General features: G+C 47.9%; 1 protein-coding gene across 5 annotated transcripts in view; it reads right to left on the reverse strand.

Annotated features, from left to right (window-relative positions):
• Positions 1 to 16090, reverse strand: part of CENPC (centromere protein C) — a 1046742-nt gene that overhangs the window by 740389 nt on the left and 290263 nt on the right. For 3 of the 5 annotated variants that reach the window (XM_085636509.1, XM_085636507.1, XM_085636510.1), the window contains one exon: positions 11417 to 11720. In XM_085636509.1, the coding sequence (XP_085492635.1) occupies positions 11417 to 11720 (304 nt within the window). The remainder of the gene's footprint in view (positions 1 to 11416; positions 11721 to 16090) is intronic. The other 2 variants (XM_085636508.1, XM_085636511.1) reach the window with 1 other exon arrangement.

The following is a 16090-nucleotide window of genomic DNA, read 5'->3' on the forward strand; positions in this document are numbered from 1 at the left end:
GGAAGGAAGGGCGAGTGCGGACCACAACCTTGTCCGGATGGATAGAAAGGAAAGGAGGCTTAGCAGAGAGAGCCTGGAGCTCACTCACCCTTCTAGCAGAAGTGATAGCTATCAGGAAAGCAGTCTTAAGCGTCAACAGACGAAGAGGACAATTATGAAGTGGCTCAAAGGGAGCGCACATCAGATATGTCAAAACAAGATTCAAATCCCACTGAGGCATTACGAAAGGAACAGGAGGAAACATGTGAGTAATGCCCTTAAGGAATCGAGAAACAACAGGGGATTTGAAGAGAGAAGGCTGATCAGGAAGCCGAAGGAAGGCAGAGATAGCAGAAAGATAACCTTTAAGAGTGCCCAGAGCAGAAACCTGCTGGGCCAAAGAAAGAAGGAAGAGGAGAACCTCAGAAAGAGGGGCGGAAAGGGGATCCACGGCCTTTGCTGTGCACCATGCCACAAATTTGTTCCACCTACAGGCGTATACCGTTTTATTGGAGGGACGTCTGGCTGCCAGAATCACATCGCAGACTTCAGGAGGCAAGTTAAATGGCATCAACTGTCGCCGCTCAATCTCCACGCATGAAGGTGGAGACTGGACAGGTTCGGGTGGAGGACCGTCCCCTGCTGCTGCGACAGAATGTCCTCCTGAATCGGGGGATCGATTGACAGACTGAGTAGCTCGGGATACCAGTACCTTCGTGCCCTATCCGGAGCCACCAAGATGACTTGGGCCCGGTTGCGCCTGATCTTCTTCAGCACTCTGGGCAGAAGTGGTATAGGCGGAAAGGCGTACAACAGACCGCAACTCCACTCGCGACGAAAAGCGTCCCCGAGCGAGTGCCGCCTTGGAAACTCCAACGCGCAGAACTGCTGACATTGCGCGTTCTCTTCGGTGGCGAATAGATCTAACCAAGGCTCTTCCCACTGCCAAAAGAGGCCTTGCGCCACGTCCGAGTTGAGACGCCATTCGTGATCCATCATGCACCGGCGGCTGAGTTCGTCTGCTCTGGCGTTCAGAGAGCCCACCAGATGTTGAACCACCAGGGTGATGCCCTGATGTTCCAGCCATGTCCAGAGGTGCAGAGCCTCCTGACAAAGGGTCCACGACCCCACCCCGCCCTTTTTGTTGCAATGCCACATGGCGGTGGTGTTGTCCGTGAACACCTGCACCACACTTCCCCGGACAACGGGAAGGAATGCCTTCAGTGCAAGTCGGATCGCTCTCAGCTCCAAAAGGTTGATATGGAGCCGAGACTCCGCCGGAGACCAGAGTCCTCTGATCTCTGCCTCCCCCATGTGGCCCTCCCATCCCAGGAGGGACGCATCCGTCACCACTACGTGCTCCGGGTGGGGTAGGGAGAGGGATCTGCCGCTGACCCAATTGCGGTTCGTGAGCCACCACTGCAACTGTTTTGCAGTGCCCTCCGCGATCAAGACCTGGTCGGACAGGTTGCCCCGATGCTGGGCCCACTGAAACTTCAGGTCCCACTGCAGAGCCCGCATTCGCCACCTGGCGTGATGCACTAACAGGATGCAGGAGGCCATCAGACCCAGAAGCCGCAGCACCAACCTGACCGAAACCCGGGATTGAGGCTGAAAGATGGGAATCAGAGCCTGAATATCCCGGACCTGCTGCTCCGGAGGATAAGCCCGGAACTGCGCCGAGTCCAGAACCGCCCCAATGAAAAGGAGCTTCTGGGAGGGACTCAGATGCGACTTCGGCACGTTGATGGAGAACCCCAGCAAATGCTGGAGGTCGGCCGTAGTCTGGAGGTGGGAGACGACTTGCTGGGGCGAGCCCGCCTTCAACAGCCAGTCGTCGAGATAGGGGAAGACTGGAACCCCTGATCTGCGCAGATGAGCTGCGACCACCGCCATCACTTTCGTGAACACCCGAGGGGCACTGGTGAGGCCGAAGGGAAGCACCATGAACTGAAAATGCTCCTGACCCACCTTGAACCGCAGGTAACGTCGGTGGGCCGGCAGGACGGGAATGTGAAAATAAGCGTCCTGAAAGTCCAACGCTACCATCCAGTCTCCTGGATCCAGGGCAGCCAGAACCTGTGCTAGGGTAAGCATCTTGAACCTCTCTTTCCGGAGGAGGGCGTTGACACTCCTGAGATCCAAGATAGGGCGTAGGCCCCCTTTGCCCTTCTTGGGAACCAGATAGTAGTGGGAATAGCAACCACGACCTACTTCTGGACCAGGAACGCGCTCGACGGCCCCCTTGGCCAAGAGGGCTGCAACTTCCTCCCGTAGAAGATTCAAGTGATCCCCCGACATGCGGTGGCACTGCGCTGGCATGGCTGGAGGGGTCGTCTCGAAGGGGAGGGAGTAGCCCCTTCGGACGATTTGCAGCACCCACCTGTCCGACGTGATGGAACGCCAGTGGAGCAGGTGATGGCGAACTCTGCCTCCCACTGGCGTGGAATGGGCCTGAAAGCACGGACTAGGAGGGCTTTGAGGCGGGTGCTGCTGGGGTTGATGTGGACTGACCGGCACGTTGACCCCCGGTACCGCCTCGGGCGGAATCCACATCCGCGTGCAGGTTGGTTCTGCGGCCGGTGGCTAGGCAGACGTGAGGGGGCACCCCTTCCTTGGCCACGAAAGCGACGAAAGGCGGAAGGTTGCGGTCGCGGCCCCGAGAGGTCCAAGGACTTGGCCGTAGCCCGGGAGTCCTTGAAGCGCACTGTCCGCCTTTTCGCCAAAAAGGCGAGTGCCATCAAAGGGCATATCCATGAGGGTGCTCTGGACATCCCCTGAGAAAGACGTGGACCGCAGCCAGGCGTGGCAGCGAAACGCCACCATGGTGGACGACATTGCCCTAACCAGCGAGTCCGTAGTGTCTAGTCCACATCGAATAGCATGTCGTGCTGCATCCCGCCCGTCGGCAAGAGCCTGGGCGAGCCGCGTCCGGGCCACCTCCGGACACTGGGGCAGCACGTCCTCGCCCATATCCCACAGAGAGTGAGAATAACGGTCCCAGAGGCAAGCGGTATTCAAGGACCGCAGTCCCAAACTAAGGGAAGAGAACAGCTTCTTACCAAACTGTTCCAACCTCTTGGATTTCCGATCCGGGGAAGCGGGCGGGAAGGAGGATTGGGAAGTAGAGGCCTGGATAACCAGGCTCTCGGGCGTGGGGTGTTGGGACAGAAAACTGGGGTCGCCCGGAGCAGGGCGGTGGCGCCGGGCCACGTTCTGATCCACAGGAGGTACTGTGGAGGGCTTGGACCAGGTGCCCTTCAGAACGTCCACTAGTGCCTCATTGAACTGCAGCAGAGGCTCCGAAGAGCTTGCTGACGGTTGAAGCACTTCAGTGAGGTTAGTCCTCACGGCCACAGCAGGCAGCTCCAGCCCAAGGGCTTCGGCCGCCTTGCGCAGCACCACGGAAAATGAGGCACCTTCCTCCGAGGCCACAGTCGGAGGAGAGATGAAACCAGTGTCCGGGGAGGTGTCCAGACCACTGGCATCCCCCAGCTCATCTGCCCAGTCCTGTGCTAAGTTGGCCTGCATGGCCAGAGGGTCCGCAGACCCCTCCCAGTCGCCCCTGTCATCCGATTCCTGATAAACAGGGGGAATAATCGGAGCTGGACGGTAGATGAAATTGTCATCCATCGCGTCGGCTGCGGCGCCGGACCGGTGCCGGGCCCGGACCTGGGCTGAACCGGGAACGGCGTCGTCCGGTGTCGGCGCCGGCGGAGGAGGCGTCGTGAGGTTGACCGGCACCAACTGAGATCCAGGCCTGGATCCCACGGGGACCTGCGGCGTCGGGACCGAAGTCGACGACGGCGCCACCCAGACCCTCGACCGAGTTGCGCGACCGGCGAGGGGAGTCCGAAGAGCAGTGTCGTCTCTTGGACTTCTTATCATGCTTCGACTTACCCGAAGACTTGGAACCCGACGAGCGGTGATGGTGGCTGTGGCTGCGGCTCCGCGACCGGTCCTTCGACCTCCTCCTGGACCGGGACCGTGAACGGCGCGGTGTGTCGGAGCTCGAGAAGCTTGCGGGATCGCTCCCGCCTAGCCTTCGAGGTCAAGGCCTGGCAGTCGAGGCACGACTCCGCATCGTGGTCGGCTCCCAGGCAATAAAGGCACCGGAGGTGGTGGTCCGTCACCGACATCAGTCGGTGACAGGAGTCACAGGCTTTAAACCCAGGCATCCTACCGGCACCAGTTCGAGTCAAGTAGACAAAAGAGTCCAAAAAGTTGACTAAAGGGGTAAGCTCTTCCCGGATCGGCGCTGTCTGGCGTGGAAAAAAGAAGAACTGACGTCAGCGCGCGAGGGCGGCGTCTAAGTACTCCGACGACGTCATTCTGGCGCACGACGTCGACGACGTACGCGGAGCCGCAGACGACGCCTAGCGACGTGCAAGGGGTATTGCTGATGAAAAATCTTTCCAGATCCAGCCTGACGCCTGGGGATATTCTAAGGTGAGGAATCTAACTAACATGTTTCTTTCAGATCATAAGATCCTACTGCAGAGCCCACATTTGCCACCTGGCATGCTGTACCAACAGGATGCTGAAGGCCATCAGTCACAGCAGCCACAAAGTCAACCTCACACAAATCCAGGACAGAGCGTGAAAGATCAGGATCATAGCCTTAATGTCCTCGAACTAAACCAAACCGGGTACAGAATGGCTCGGATGAAGGAGAGCGCCTGGGAATGAGTCAGATATGACTTTGGCACGTTGATAGTGAACCCCAAAGATTAAAAGAAGTTTACCGCAGTCTGGAAGTGGTGGGTGACTGCATGGGGTAAGCTTGCCTTCAACAGCTAGCTGGTGAGGTATAGTAAGACTGGGACCCTGACCTCTGAAAGTTTACTACTACTACACCATCCCTTTCCTAAACGACCAAGGGGCACTGGTGAGAACAAAAGGGAGCTCATCAAACTGAATACGCTCCTGTCCCAGCAAAAACATAAGTAAATACATATGGGCCCGCAGGACTAGTATATGGAACTAGGCATTCTGCTGGTCCAACACGACCACTGATTCTCCAGGATCGAGGATGGAGAAGACCTGGGCCAGGATGAGCATTCTGAATTTGTCCTTCCTGAGAAAGGCATTGAGAGAGTGCAGGTCTAAAATAGGACAAATGCCTCCATCTTTCTTCGGAAACAGAACGCAGCGGAATAACAGCCACAACCCACCTCTGACGCAAGCAAGCTCTCAATATGCCCTTTGGCTAAAAGGGCTTGCACTTCCTGTCGTAAGACGGACATATAGTCCTCAGTCATTTGTCCTGAGGAAGGTACGAAGAGTAGAAAATACCCCACCTGGACAATTTGCAGGACCCAACAGGCCAATGGTATGGCCTGCCAACCGGGTAAAAATTGTTGGATCCTACCTACAACAAGGCTGCTGTGCTCCTCTAAGAACGTGCTAAAAGGGGTTGGCAGGTGGGCCTGCAGTTGTAAGGGTGGGGGGCACTGGACTTATTGCTGTGCTGCCCCTGATCACTATGTTATAAAACGGTTGGGCACCTTGATGAGGCTAAAGTGGTTGTCTGTGTGCGGTAACCTTGCCAAAGCCACAAAAAGAACAAAATAATTGAAATGGTTGACACGGTGGGAGAGACAGGCCGAAGGACCGTTCTGTGGGCCTGCTCTCTCTGAAATGATCCTGTGCAGAATACGCTTTGTTCCGAAAGAGGCGAGTCCATTCAAAGGGAATGTCTATAACAGACTGGACATCACCTGTAAACCCAGTCGACTGTAACCAGGTATGACCACCAATAGTGACACTAGTGAAATCTGTGGTATCCAGGCCACAATGGATTGCAAACATGGCAGTGTCACGGCCATCATGTATGGCCTGGGTCAGTACAGGGCGGTGGTCTTCCAGAACACCTGGGAGGATGTGAGCAACAGAATTGCACAAAACATGAGAATAATGGCCCAGCAGGCAACTGGAATTGACCGACTGGAGGATCAAACTAACAGAAGAAAATACCCTCTGCATGCCCATCATAAATGAGGAACTTTCTACAGTGGCAGGACCAGGGGTCAAGACTACAGGCAGCCTGGAGGTCATATACCAGTTTTCTTCATGGTAGGGTTGGCCACTTTCACCTCCCACATTGAAGTCATTATCAGAGTCCGTACCAAACAAGGAATGTAATGTATGAGGTCCGCCTGCAGAGGTGAGACACTAAGAGGCTCAGAGGGAGAGGGTTGCGGTTCAATGAATACACTGGCACCTGTGGTCCTGTATGGCACTCAGATTTATCAGCATTAGGACACTGCAGGTCTTAGAGTTGGGACCCGGCCCCAAGAGCCACAGGCAAAGCTGATGAGGATCTTTCACAGACATTTGTTTGATACAGTCCATACAAGTTTTAAACCCTGTCGTCTTGGGAGATGACTTGTCCCTGTGTGATGTGAGATAAACAAATCTCAAAAAGATGAGAGGTAGATCTGGATCTAGGTCTGGTGGTGTGGCATGAATGAACTGACATCAGTGAACGGGAGTGGGAGTTGTATTTTTTATTTGGCAAGGTAGGTGAAGAGAGGCTGTGAAACATTTGGGCTCCCTCTTTCCAAAGCTTGAGATAACTGCGACACTGAAACAAGGAATAAGGGAAGCCTTGCACTGCTTCCTTGTCTATACAGCCTTTGCCTCATGCATGCCCCTTTGCAATACACATATTCCAAGTACAGGCAGGATAGAGGGAGAGTAAGAGGCAGTAGATGAGGGCAGTGAAGTGTTCATAGCAGAGGGACTATACCAGAGTTTATAGCCCTTTACCTCTACACTGCCTCCAATGGTGGTCTGCACATTAATGTTTCAATAAAAACTATATTTAATAATGGTTGTAGGAAGGTAGGATCCTTCTAGCATGGTTACCCCCACGTTTTGCCAAGTGTCGGTGTGTTTTGACTATTCTGACTGGGATCCTGCTAAACAAGACCTCAGTCACAGTGCTTCCTCCATAAATGTAGCTATGGCAAGTACTTCTGTACATCCCTAATTAGCTACTGGTTTAACCTTGTAAGTCCCTAGAGTGCGGTACTAAGGTACCAAGAGCATAGATACACCAGGGGTCTCCCATGGGCTGCAGTATGTATTTTGCCACCCATGAGAGACCACTCAAAATGTGATTATTGCAGCCTGTGTGAGCTGGTGCTAGCAGCCCTCACCACAAATATAAGTTTTCTTATATATGAGGTCATTACACTTAAAACCTATAAGTCACCCCTTTGGCAGGCCTTTCAGTCCTGAAGGCAGGGTGCTTGGTTATAAGTGTGATGGTGCATGAGCAGGACACTCCTACAAACCACAGAGTCGATTCTCCAGGCTTTGTAAGTGCAGTCAGCCATTTTAATACCTATAGTGGACATCAGTCATTACAAGATGTCTATCTATAAAGTGGCTGCACCGAACCCGGTCATGTTTGGTATCAAACATGTTGGAGTCATACCCCAACACCGATTCCAGTGTCGAAGTATGATCTCATTTACAGCGGGGCTCCTTTGCGGTACACCCCTGTACTCCCGGTTCAAGCCTTTCAGGGTCTGACAGCAAGCTAGTGCTGCTGCCAACCACGGACACAATTCTACCCTCCTACTGCTGAGCCAAGCTTGAGCAGGGGAAAGTAGAAGAATAGGTTTCACAGGGAGGTGTGATCACCTCCCAGACAGGGCTTAGTGTATTTTGCTGGAGTAGGGGTGCTTGCTAACGCTATCAGACTACTTTGAAGAGAACATTTGGTGCCCTCCATGCATACTCCAGTTGGAACCAGTTCTGGGCGTGCTTGGCTCACTCTCTGGTGCGAAACTGGACAAAGGACATGGGAGTATCCTGCCCTCTGTCCAGCTCCTCCTCTGGGAGGGACCCCAGAGTCGTTCCAACCCTTTCCCTAGAGTACTTAAGGGCTTACTTGTGGGTAGCTCTTCAGATTTGTCGTGGGACAAGACTCAAGCCTGAAACCATGTCACTCTTCGACCGTCTGGACACTTGGACTTCGCCTGGAATTGAGACTGCATCAAGGAAGACTCCTGCTGCTCCTGGTGTCGCGGTTCTGCAGGTCTTTGTCGTCTGTGTCTGTGCTTCTTCTAGGATCCTTACCAGACCTGTGGGCATCAAGGACACCGGAAGTAATTTTCCTTGGAGTGAAAGAGTCACTCCCATGCATCTGCAGGCACTACAACAAAGCAGACTGGTCTGCTGCTCCTGACATCCCACAGACTTCGGAAGGCTCATCAACACAGGTGGTGGTTCGGCAACTCCCTCGAGGCCTGACCAGTCGTCTGCAATTTTAAGGCCAGTGTCCCTCATCGGAACCGCTGGGATCAATCCCCTGTGCACAGTGTCGACTTGCCGTTGCCAAGGCTTGTTGTCTCTGCACTCCAGGGATCTTTGGGCTACAAGAAGCTCCAGACATCAGCATCTCTTCCTGACAAGTACATCGTCTTCACTGTATCCTCTGTACTGTGGGCCTTCCTCATTGGTGAGCTGCTCGAGGTCCTCTTGCGACTCCTGTACCTTCGACCTGTGGGTCCTCTTGAAGGTTTTCTTCTGCTTCAGTGGGTCCCTTGCTGGCTAGGGGCCTGCTCTGACTCTGCTGCTTGTGGTGAACCCCTTGGACCTTGCTGGTCCCAACTTGCTCCTTCTTCACTTTCCACACCTGTTGCAGCTGCCAAGGCTTTTTGTTGCTCCTGCCGGACATTGACCTCCTGGTTCACGACTTCCGACGTGGGACAGCTCATGCACGGCTTCTGTCTTACACAGTGTAACCAGGTCCTCACAGCTGCAGCTGCAAGGTCACCATCAACTCTCATGAACTCTCCTTCATCGTTGGGCATTACTCTTCCGTGCCTGCTGGTCACCTCCAAGTGGCATACACACTGTGCCCTCTGCTTACAGGTTCTTCACTTCAAGAATCCACCATTTGATTCTACCGGATTCTTGTACAATCTTCTCCAGAGGCATCTTTCCTGAAGTCCTCCATTGTGGTCTGCGGCGGTTTCTGATGTTAATTCGCACCTATGCACACGGCTTCACTGGTGTAGGTATCCTGGTTCCTGGGGTATCCACAAATGGGGTGACTCTCCAACCTTCTGTCTTCCACAGGGTTTCTTCAGGGTCCACTTGTTAGGGTAATTCTTCAAAACTGCAACCACGACTTCCATGTGGACTTCTATTGGACACACAGCTGTTTCCACTCTGCACACCGCCTCCGTGGGGTTGCTGGGTACTGACCTTGGGTGGTTCCTTGTGTCCCCAGCTCCTCTGAGTCTCCTGGTCCAAGTCCTGACTTCGGTCGCAGTTCCATTCCATTTTTTTAGTATATGGTTTGGTCTCCACCTGGTATCCACTGAATTTTGTGCTCATTTATCTACTGCAATGGTAGTATTATTGCGTATTTGTTTTGATAGCTCTGGGAAGGAGATATTCCAATGTGTTAGTGAGTGGTATGATATAAATAGACATTTTTTATATATACACTGTGCGGTTCTTTTTCATTTGGCCTACACTACATGATTAAACTGGTAAATCAAGCTGCTTAACGCTCCTTCAAGATAAGCCTGAAGGCTGCTCTCCACAGCCACCACTTTGAGAGCTTTTTACGGATGTCTAAGACCACTAAAATGACCATAAGGGTTGCCTGGATTAGTGCAAGGTACTTCACTTAAATTGTGTGCACCACATACTAAGCCAGCCTCCTACAATGGTACTTCAGAGTTTCACTGCCAGCCTGGATCATATTTTATGCAATTTTATAAATGCTAACATCTTGCTTAGGAGTATGTGAAGGTCAACATAAAAGGATTTCTGACATACTCTTGATTTTCAGAGAAATGGTTGTTTTTAGGATCAGTAAAATACCTTCTTCTCACTGTTGAGATTAGTTTGTTTGCACGTGCGAGCGAAAAAATAAAGGTCACAGGGCATTTTTTGAGAATTTTGTTGAAAGCAGATTTAGTGGAGATGGGAGTCACAAAAGTATCCACAAAGTGCTCAATTAGCCTCAAAAGCGAATGAAAAAAGTGGGTATGAGGAGTTGCAGTTTTGTATATAATAGAAGTCTAGGTCTGTTTCTAATCTCTGGAATGTTACAGTTGACTTCTCCTAGAGCGAAAATTTCATGCAATGAAAATGGCAGATGTCCGCAACTGTAGAGACCCTAAAAGTCTTGGTCAGTTGGGAAAATGGACACTATGTTTTCCATTGGAATTTAGGAATTCTAGCTCTACTAAGCTTTCTGTGAGCGCAGTTTTGAATTGAATGCATGAGCACCTTGGACGTGTGACATTTCACATGGCCGCACACCCAAGGGATGGAAGATTTATAAAGATAAAGAGGAGGTTCTCTCTAGCGAACCAAAAATGAAAGCTAAAGAAAAAGCTTCCTGCTCAATCTCAACAGAAAAGGTAGATAGTATTAAAAACGTAAAGTGAAACATTGGTTATTAGTTTCAGTAAAGTAAATATTTTTCGAGGGCAGCATCATGCATTGTGGGACACTGCAGCGGCTGATTGTCAAAGATGCATAATTATTTTTCTGTCACCGTCTATGTAACCACATTAACTTTAATTTCTGATATGCTTTCCTTAAAAAAAGGATTACCGTATCATGGAGCAGAAGTCAGATCCCATTTTAGGTAGTGTTTTTTAAATTATTTTAAATTACAATTTTTTAGGGGAAAAAATCAAAACATTGATTTAACTTGGAGTACGTTTTCTGTTTTTAGACAGGGATTATTATCTGTTAGGACTATCAATCCACAGCCTAGAAAGGAGAATGCGTATTTCCTATGTTCTATTGGAGTTACCCATAGCTACAGAGTCCCAATCAAAGTTCTTCAAAGATACATGAAAGATAAAGTTGCCTAAGTTATCCATTAGACATTTTTGGATATTGATGTTAGCCATTATAAATATTTCAACACAAAGAACAGAATCACATATATGCTAGTGCTAACAAATATTATTGAAGAGCCCAAGGGAAGCAGCCAGGGAAGAGCAAAAACAAAGTACATTGAGGTTACATATACTAGTTAAACCTTATGGTAGAACTACATTTAAAGAGCTAAAAAGGGATAAAGTGCACCTTTCTCAAAGGAACATTTGTGGTGACTAACGGGAAGCAAAGACAAATTTATAAATTCTTAACACAAAGAAATTGCAACAATCTGGACTTGAATCATTGAAGTCAAGACTAATGATGCTGTATTAATATTAGCACAGTTACTGAGTAGGCTACACATACCTCACAAAAGCTAAGACTTGCAACCCTTCGGCAACTCCATTTAAAAAGTGTTGCTGTATACCTACTTTGACAGAGAAAACGTTTAAATACAAAAAATAACAAATCAAAACATTTGTATTGGGAAACACAATTAATTACCACTAGAGCTTTCACAAGAAAAAACAATGTTACAAAAGGCCATTAACATTTTGAATGATTTTACCTCTTTCGTGCCTGCAGCTTAACTGTGGGACTTAATGGTTCTACTACAGCCGAAGTGTCACAGGCGTAAAACTTGTCATGTGGTCTTTCCGTATCGTTCGGCTCTAAAGGAGCAGCCGTCATTTGAGCATCTGCCCCCAGAAGAATGGCTTCACCTTTATCAGCTTCCACGTCTTCCTCGTCATCACTTTCAAACATCATGGGCTTTTCTCTTCCTAGAACGTTGTCTCCCTTTTTAGCACCTAGTCCAGGTGATTTAGAAACGAAGGCAGGTTTAAGCAAAGTATTAAAAGCCTGTTCAGATTCTGAAAGACATATTAGAGCCTTCGTTTCAGGTCAATTCTCAAACAATGCAATTATTAAAAGGTTAACAGAATATATATCTAACTATTTACTTGCTATAACGTGGAAATACAAGGGCACACTTTAAACTTTCATATTTCCCTGTAAACCATCAAGAGGCAGTCAATTGCATTTTTAATTGCATAAATATTATAAATGTCGGTATTTAGAGGACGCCCAAAAAAAACAAGCATTTGCAATGCAATAGGTCTCGCATTTACGCAAGTTTGAGCTATTGACATTGTAAATGACAATGCCTTTTATTTATGTTTTGGTTTTTAAAACATAAATAAAAGGCGGTGTCATTTACAATGCCAATAGCATAAACGTGCGTAAATGCGAGACGTATTGCATTGCAAATGATTGTTTCTTGTCCAACCTCCACATCTCAGGCAAAGCTACGTCTGGAATTCTGCTTGACCAAACAGCAATTTTTGCAAGAATCATGTGTTATCGGCTTTTGGCATGAATGCAAGATTGCAAAACGTGGCTCACTAAATTATTGTTATGTCCCCAGCTTGAGAAAAGCAGATCGAAAACGAGTTTCCGCCCACTCTGTCAAGCTTCACCGAGTGCTAAACAATTTAAACGTGCAAAAAGCCTGGGAAACCAACTCTTTACAGCAACTGTGCAAAGTAATACTAAGTTATGAAACGTGTGCTATTTCATTTTAACCAGACTTAAAATTCGTCCAATCGCTAAAACACGTCTGCATATTACTATCTCCCCAAAAACACAATGCAGGCTTACCTGGCAGAAAGCTCTTCAATGACATCTAAAAACAAACCGGAAGTCAGGCGCCCTTGCCCGGGACGTGGGCGGGGCCTGCTCCGGCAGGAAAAGAGACGGCGTACCATGCTAACGCGGGGCTCCCATGCTGAAGGGAGAGCCCCGCGGTGGCGACCGGAGTGGAGCGAAGCCCCGGGTCCCAGGAGGGGGCCCGGGTGAAGACTGCGGCGGACGAGGCTGCCCACGGCAGCATGGGGCTCCCGGGAGTGCAGGGAAGCCCCGCAAGAGAAGTGCTGCAGCCGCGAGGAGGAGCCATCCCCCAGAAGAGCAGCCCGGTGAGTGAAGAAGGGCTGGGGGGTTCCGTGTGGGCTATTGTTGGTGCCTGATCGAGGCACAGCGTCCTTGGCGACAGCAGCGCTTCGCGCTGCGTGGGCTGACATGTGGTCGGAAGGGGGACAGGAGATGTGCACGCCGCGTAAGCGCGTACACCAATTCAAATCCGCTAAGAGCCTGCGCGTGCACATCTCCTGTCCCCCTTCCGAGGCAAGTCAGCAACAATAGATCTCGCCGAAAGCAGCGCTCCGCGCTGCGTTCGCAGGCGAGACCTAAAAACGGTGGCAGACTTTCTCTGGAAACATTTTTTGTTTTTAAATTTAAATCAAACACAAATGACATATTGGAACAATGACTGTTCATAGACTATGAACAATGCCATAGGTAATAACTATTTAATACGTTGTCTGGAGCCTCGTAAGCACAAAACAAAGTGTATTCGACGCAAAGTTGATTGACTACAAAATACATGATCATCAATTAAACACTTCCTCAAACTGCCTCGCATTCCAGAACTTTCCAATAAACGGACAAATCAAATTTGCAACCAATCTGATAGAGAACAATTCAACCGAGCCGATGATTAGTACATTAACATAAAAACAAAAAATACACAAAGAAAAAGAAAACAAAGAGGAAAAAAAAACAATTTACAAAAGCAGCAAGTAAGCACTAATGTAGCAACAGAAAAAAACATGCATTTGCAAAGGAAATAGGTCTGGATCTCACTGACTGCCTGCTTTGTTGGCGGTAAATGCTGGTTTTGTTTTGTCAGGACTGGTAAAAAGTTTCTGTTGAAGGGAGATGCTGGGCCCTTGCCAATTAACAAAAAAAACATTGCCCAAAAACAAATCACGTCTCAAACAGCACACATTGCCATACCAGCCCCTGGCACTTAAGAAAACTACTTTGTGTTCAGTTGTGCTCCCTGTGAAAGAAAAGAATATCGTACCTCAGTGAAATTAGTCAAAGGCTTAAGTGGGCTGAGCAATTAACACATGCAGTATAGTGTAGTGGAAGAAAAATGTGAATGCAATTACAGGCCAATGTATAAAAAGGGGTGACTATTGTAATTTTAGTAAATTCAAAAGGTTTGGGCTAACATCAGACCTAAATACCTAACCCTTATTTACAACTTGTGTGACTTTTTTGCCCTGAAACAGCTGAGCCGGTTTCAAATCCTCCACATTCCTATAATACTCACAAATATGCTGGTCTAAATCATATTCTCCAACAACTGGATCAACTCAATTCTCATCACCAGCTCTCTTTGCCTTGACCACACTTTCTTTGTTCCATCCCTTTCCACTATTAATAGCTATCCTTGAAACCTCTGTAACTTTTAACTCCTATCCAAACTGAAGGCCACCTGTGTTTTTTCTCCCCCTGGCTTTCCCCTATGTCCTTTATACAACTGAGTCTCTCATATCTTATATTATCCTTCATCTCTCCTTCCTTCAGTTTAATCTCCATTTCATTCTTCACAAACTCTTTTCACCTACCATCATTTCCTCTTTTCGGCAAGCACCCCAGATAAACAAGGTCTAGTTTGTATTCTATTCTACCCGGTGGCCGTCGGAGCTAGGACCAACATCCACAGACTACTCAAGAGACCTAGGGATCATCCTAGATGACAAACTCAAAATGACTACTACAACAAGATTGGGCAATCCAATATACCCTTGAAGGCTTGGGTAGATTTCAGAATCAGGTAAGTATGCCTACAAGGGAATTTATTTTTCACTAAATCTTAATCATTCTTATATTTACGAAGTCCTGAATAGTGACTTCAAAGAAACAAATCTTTAGAATCAAAATATTTTTTCAACATGAATGTATCTCAAAAGAAAACAAGGCAGGTGTATACTTTTTAAAAAATATATAAATTTATTTAGGATACAAAAAAACAAATCACAAGTATACAAAAGTTAATCAGATAAATTCTTTACACACTAGTTTGTTTCTTATTAACACTTTTGTTGACACCAATTCCAGATCTTTAACAGCATGGAAGACATTGTTGGAGATACCATGAGCATTGTTTACAAATTCATTTGTATATGGAATTGGGTGAGCTTGTCGACGTTTAGTCTATTTGTTCTCATCTCTTAGACCATCTTCAGGACGAGATGTTCATGTTGTGAACTGAAGATGCTGGATTTATAGCCCAAATATAATCTGATGATGATGGCCAGTGACCAGCTTAGTAAGTCTTCTACCTCTAGCACTAAAATTAAAAAGGCAAAAAATGACCCGCCCCCTCGCCAGTCATGTCCTCTCATAATCCAGTATTGGATACTACTCTTGACGAGATAACAGGCCTAAAGCCTTTTATGTGTGCCACCACTGAAAGACTACAACAAAAAGAATATCGGTAGATTGTGATGTAAAGTAACCTGTTTGATTTGGAGCACCGTGTTAACACTTTTCAAGAGGTAGCCACTAAGATTACATTTCTACAGCAAGAAATTCTATAAACTTAAGCTTCATACTGAAGACCTTGTAAACAGGAATAGACTTACTAATCTCTGTCTAAATGGTCTGCTGGAGAACCTTGAGAGTCCTGACCTCCTCCTCTTCCTAAAAAAGTTTATACCTGATCTTTCTTGGTCTTCCAAATACTCCACCTCTCAAGATCCAGCAAGCTCATCGTCTTGGTCGACCTCAGCTTCACTCTTCTCGTCCTAAAGGTATTATTCAGCTGTTTCTGGAATTTACAGATCATCTATGGATCCTCAAATCTGCCAAGGAGAAGTGTCGCCTCACTTGGTTTGGTCATAGCATTTAGATTTTGCATGATCTATCCACCGCTACCAACTCCAGAAAGAAGAAATTTCTTGCCCTGCATCCACAACTAAGACAACTGAATATTTGTTATGGTATCTTGCATCCTTGTATCTGTGAAATCACCTACGAAGGCACTTCAAGATCTTTTGGCGACCCTGTCAAATTAAAAACGTATCTTCAGAATATTTCATCTACTAACATGGACAGTAACGTTGAACCTTCTTGAGTATTTGTTGTTTTGCGCATTACTGATTAGTTCATTTTATAGCTCTTACTTTTATGCCTTCTTTTCGATATCTTATTTCTCTCTTGATGTCTCATTTGATTGTGCTTCGGTGCGGACTCATCTCATGCTCATTTTCAATACTCTTTTTCTCAGATCTGAATTATCATCCTTGATCTGTCTCTTTACTCATCTGTTCATTCTCTATTCTTTTGTCTGTCTTTCTTCTTCTTCTTTTTCCTGTATGTGAGTGATTATTTG

The sequence above is a fragment of the Triturus cristatus genome, chromosome 2_1, assembly GCF_964204655.1.
Source record: "Triturus cristatus chromosome 2_1, aTriCri1.1, whole genome shotgun sequence".
NCBI lineage: Eukaryota > Metazoa > Chordata > Amphibia > Caudata > Salamandridae > Triturus > Triturus cristatus.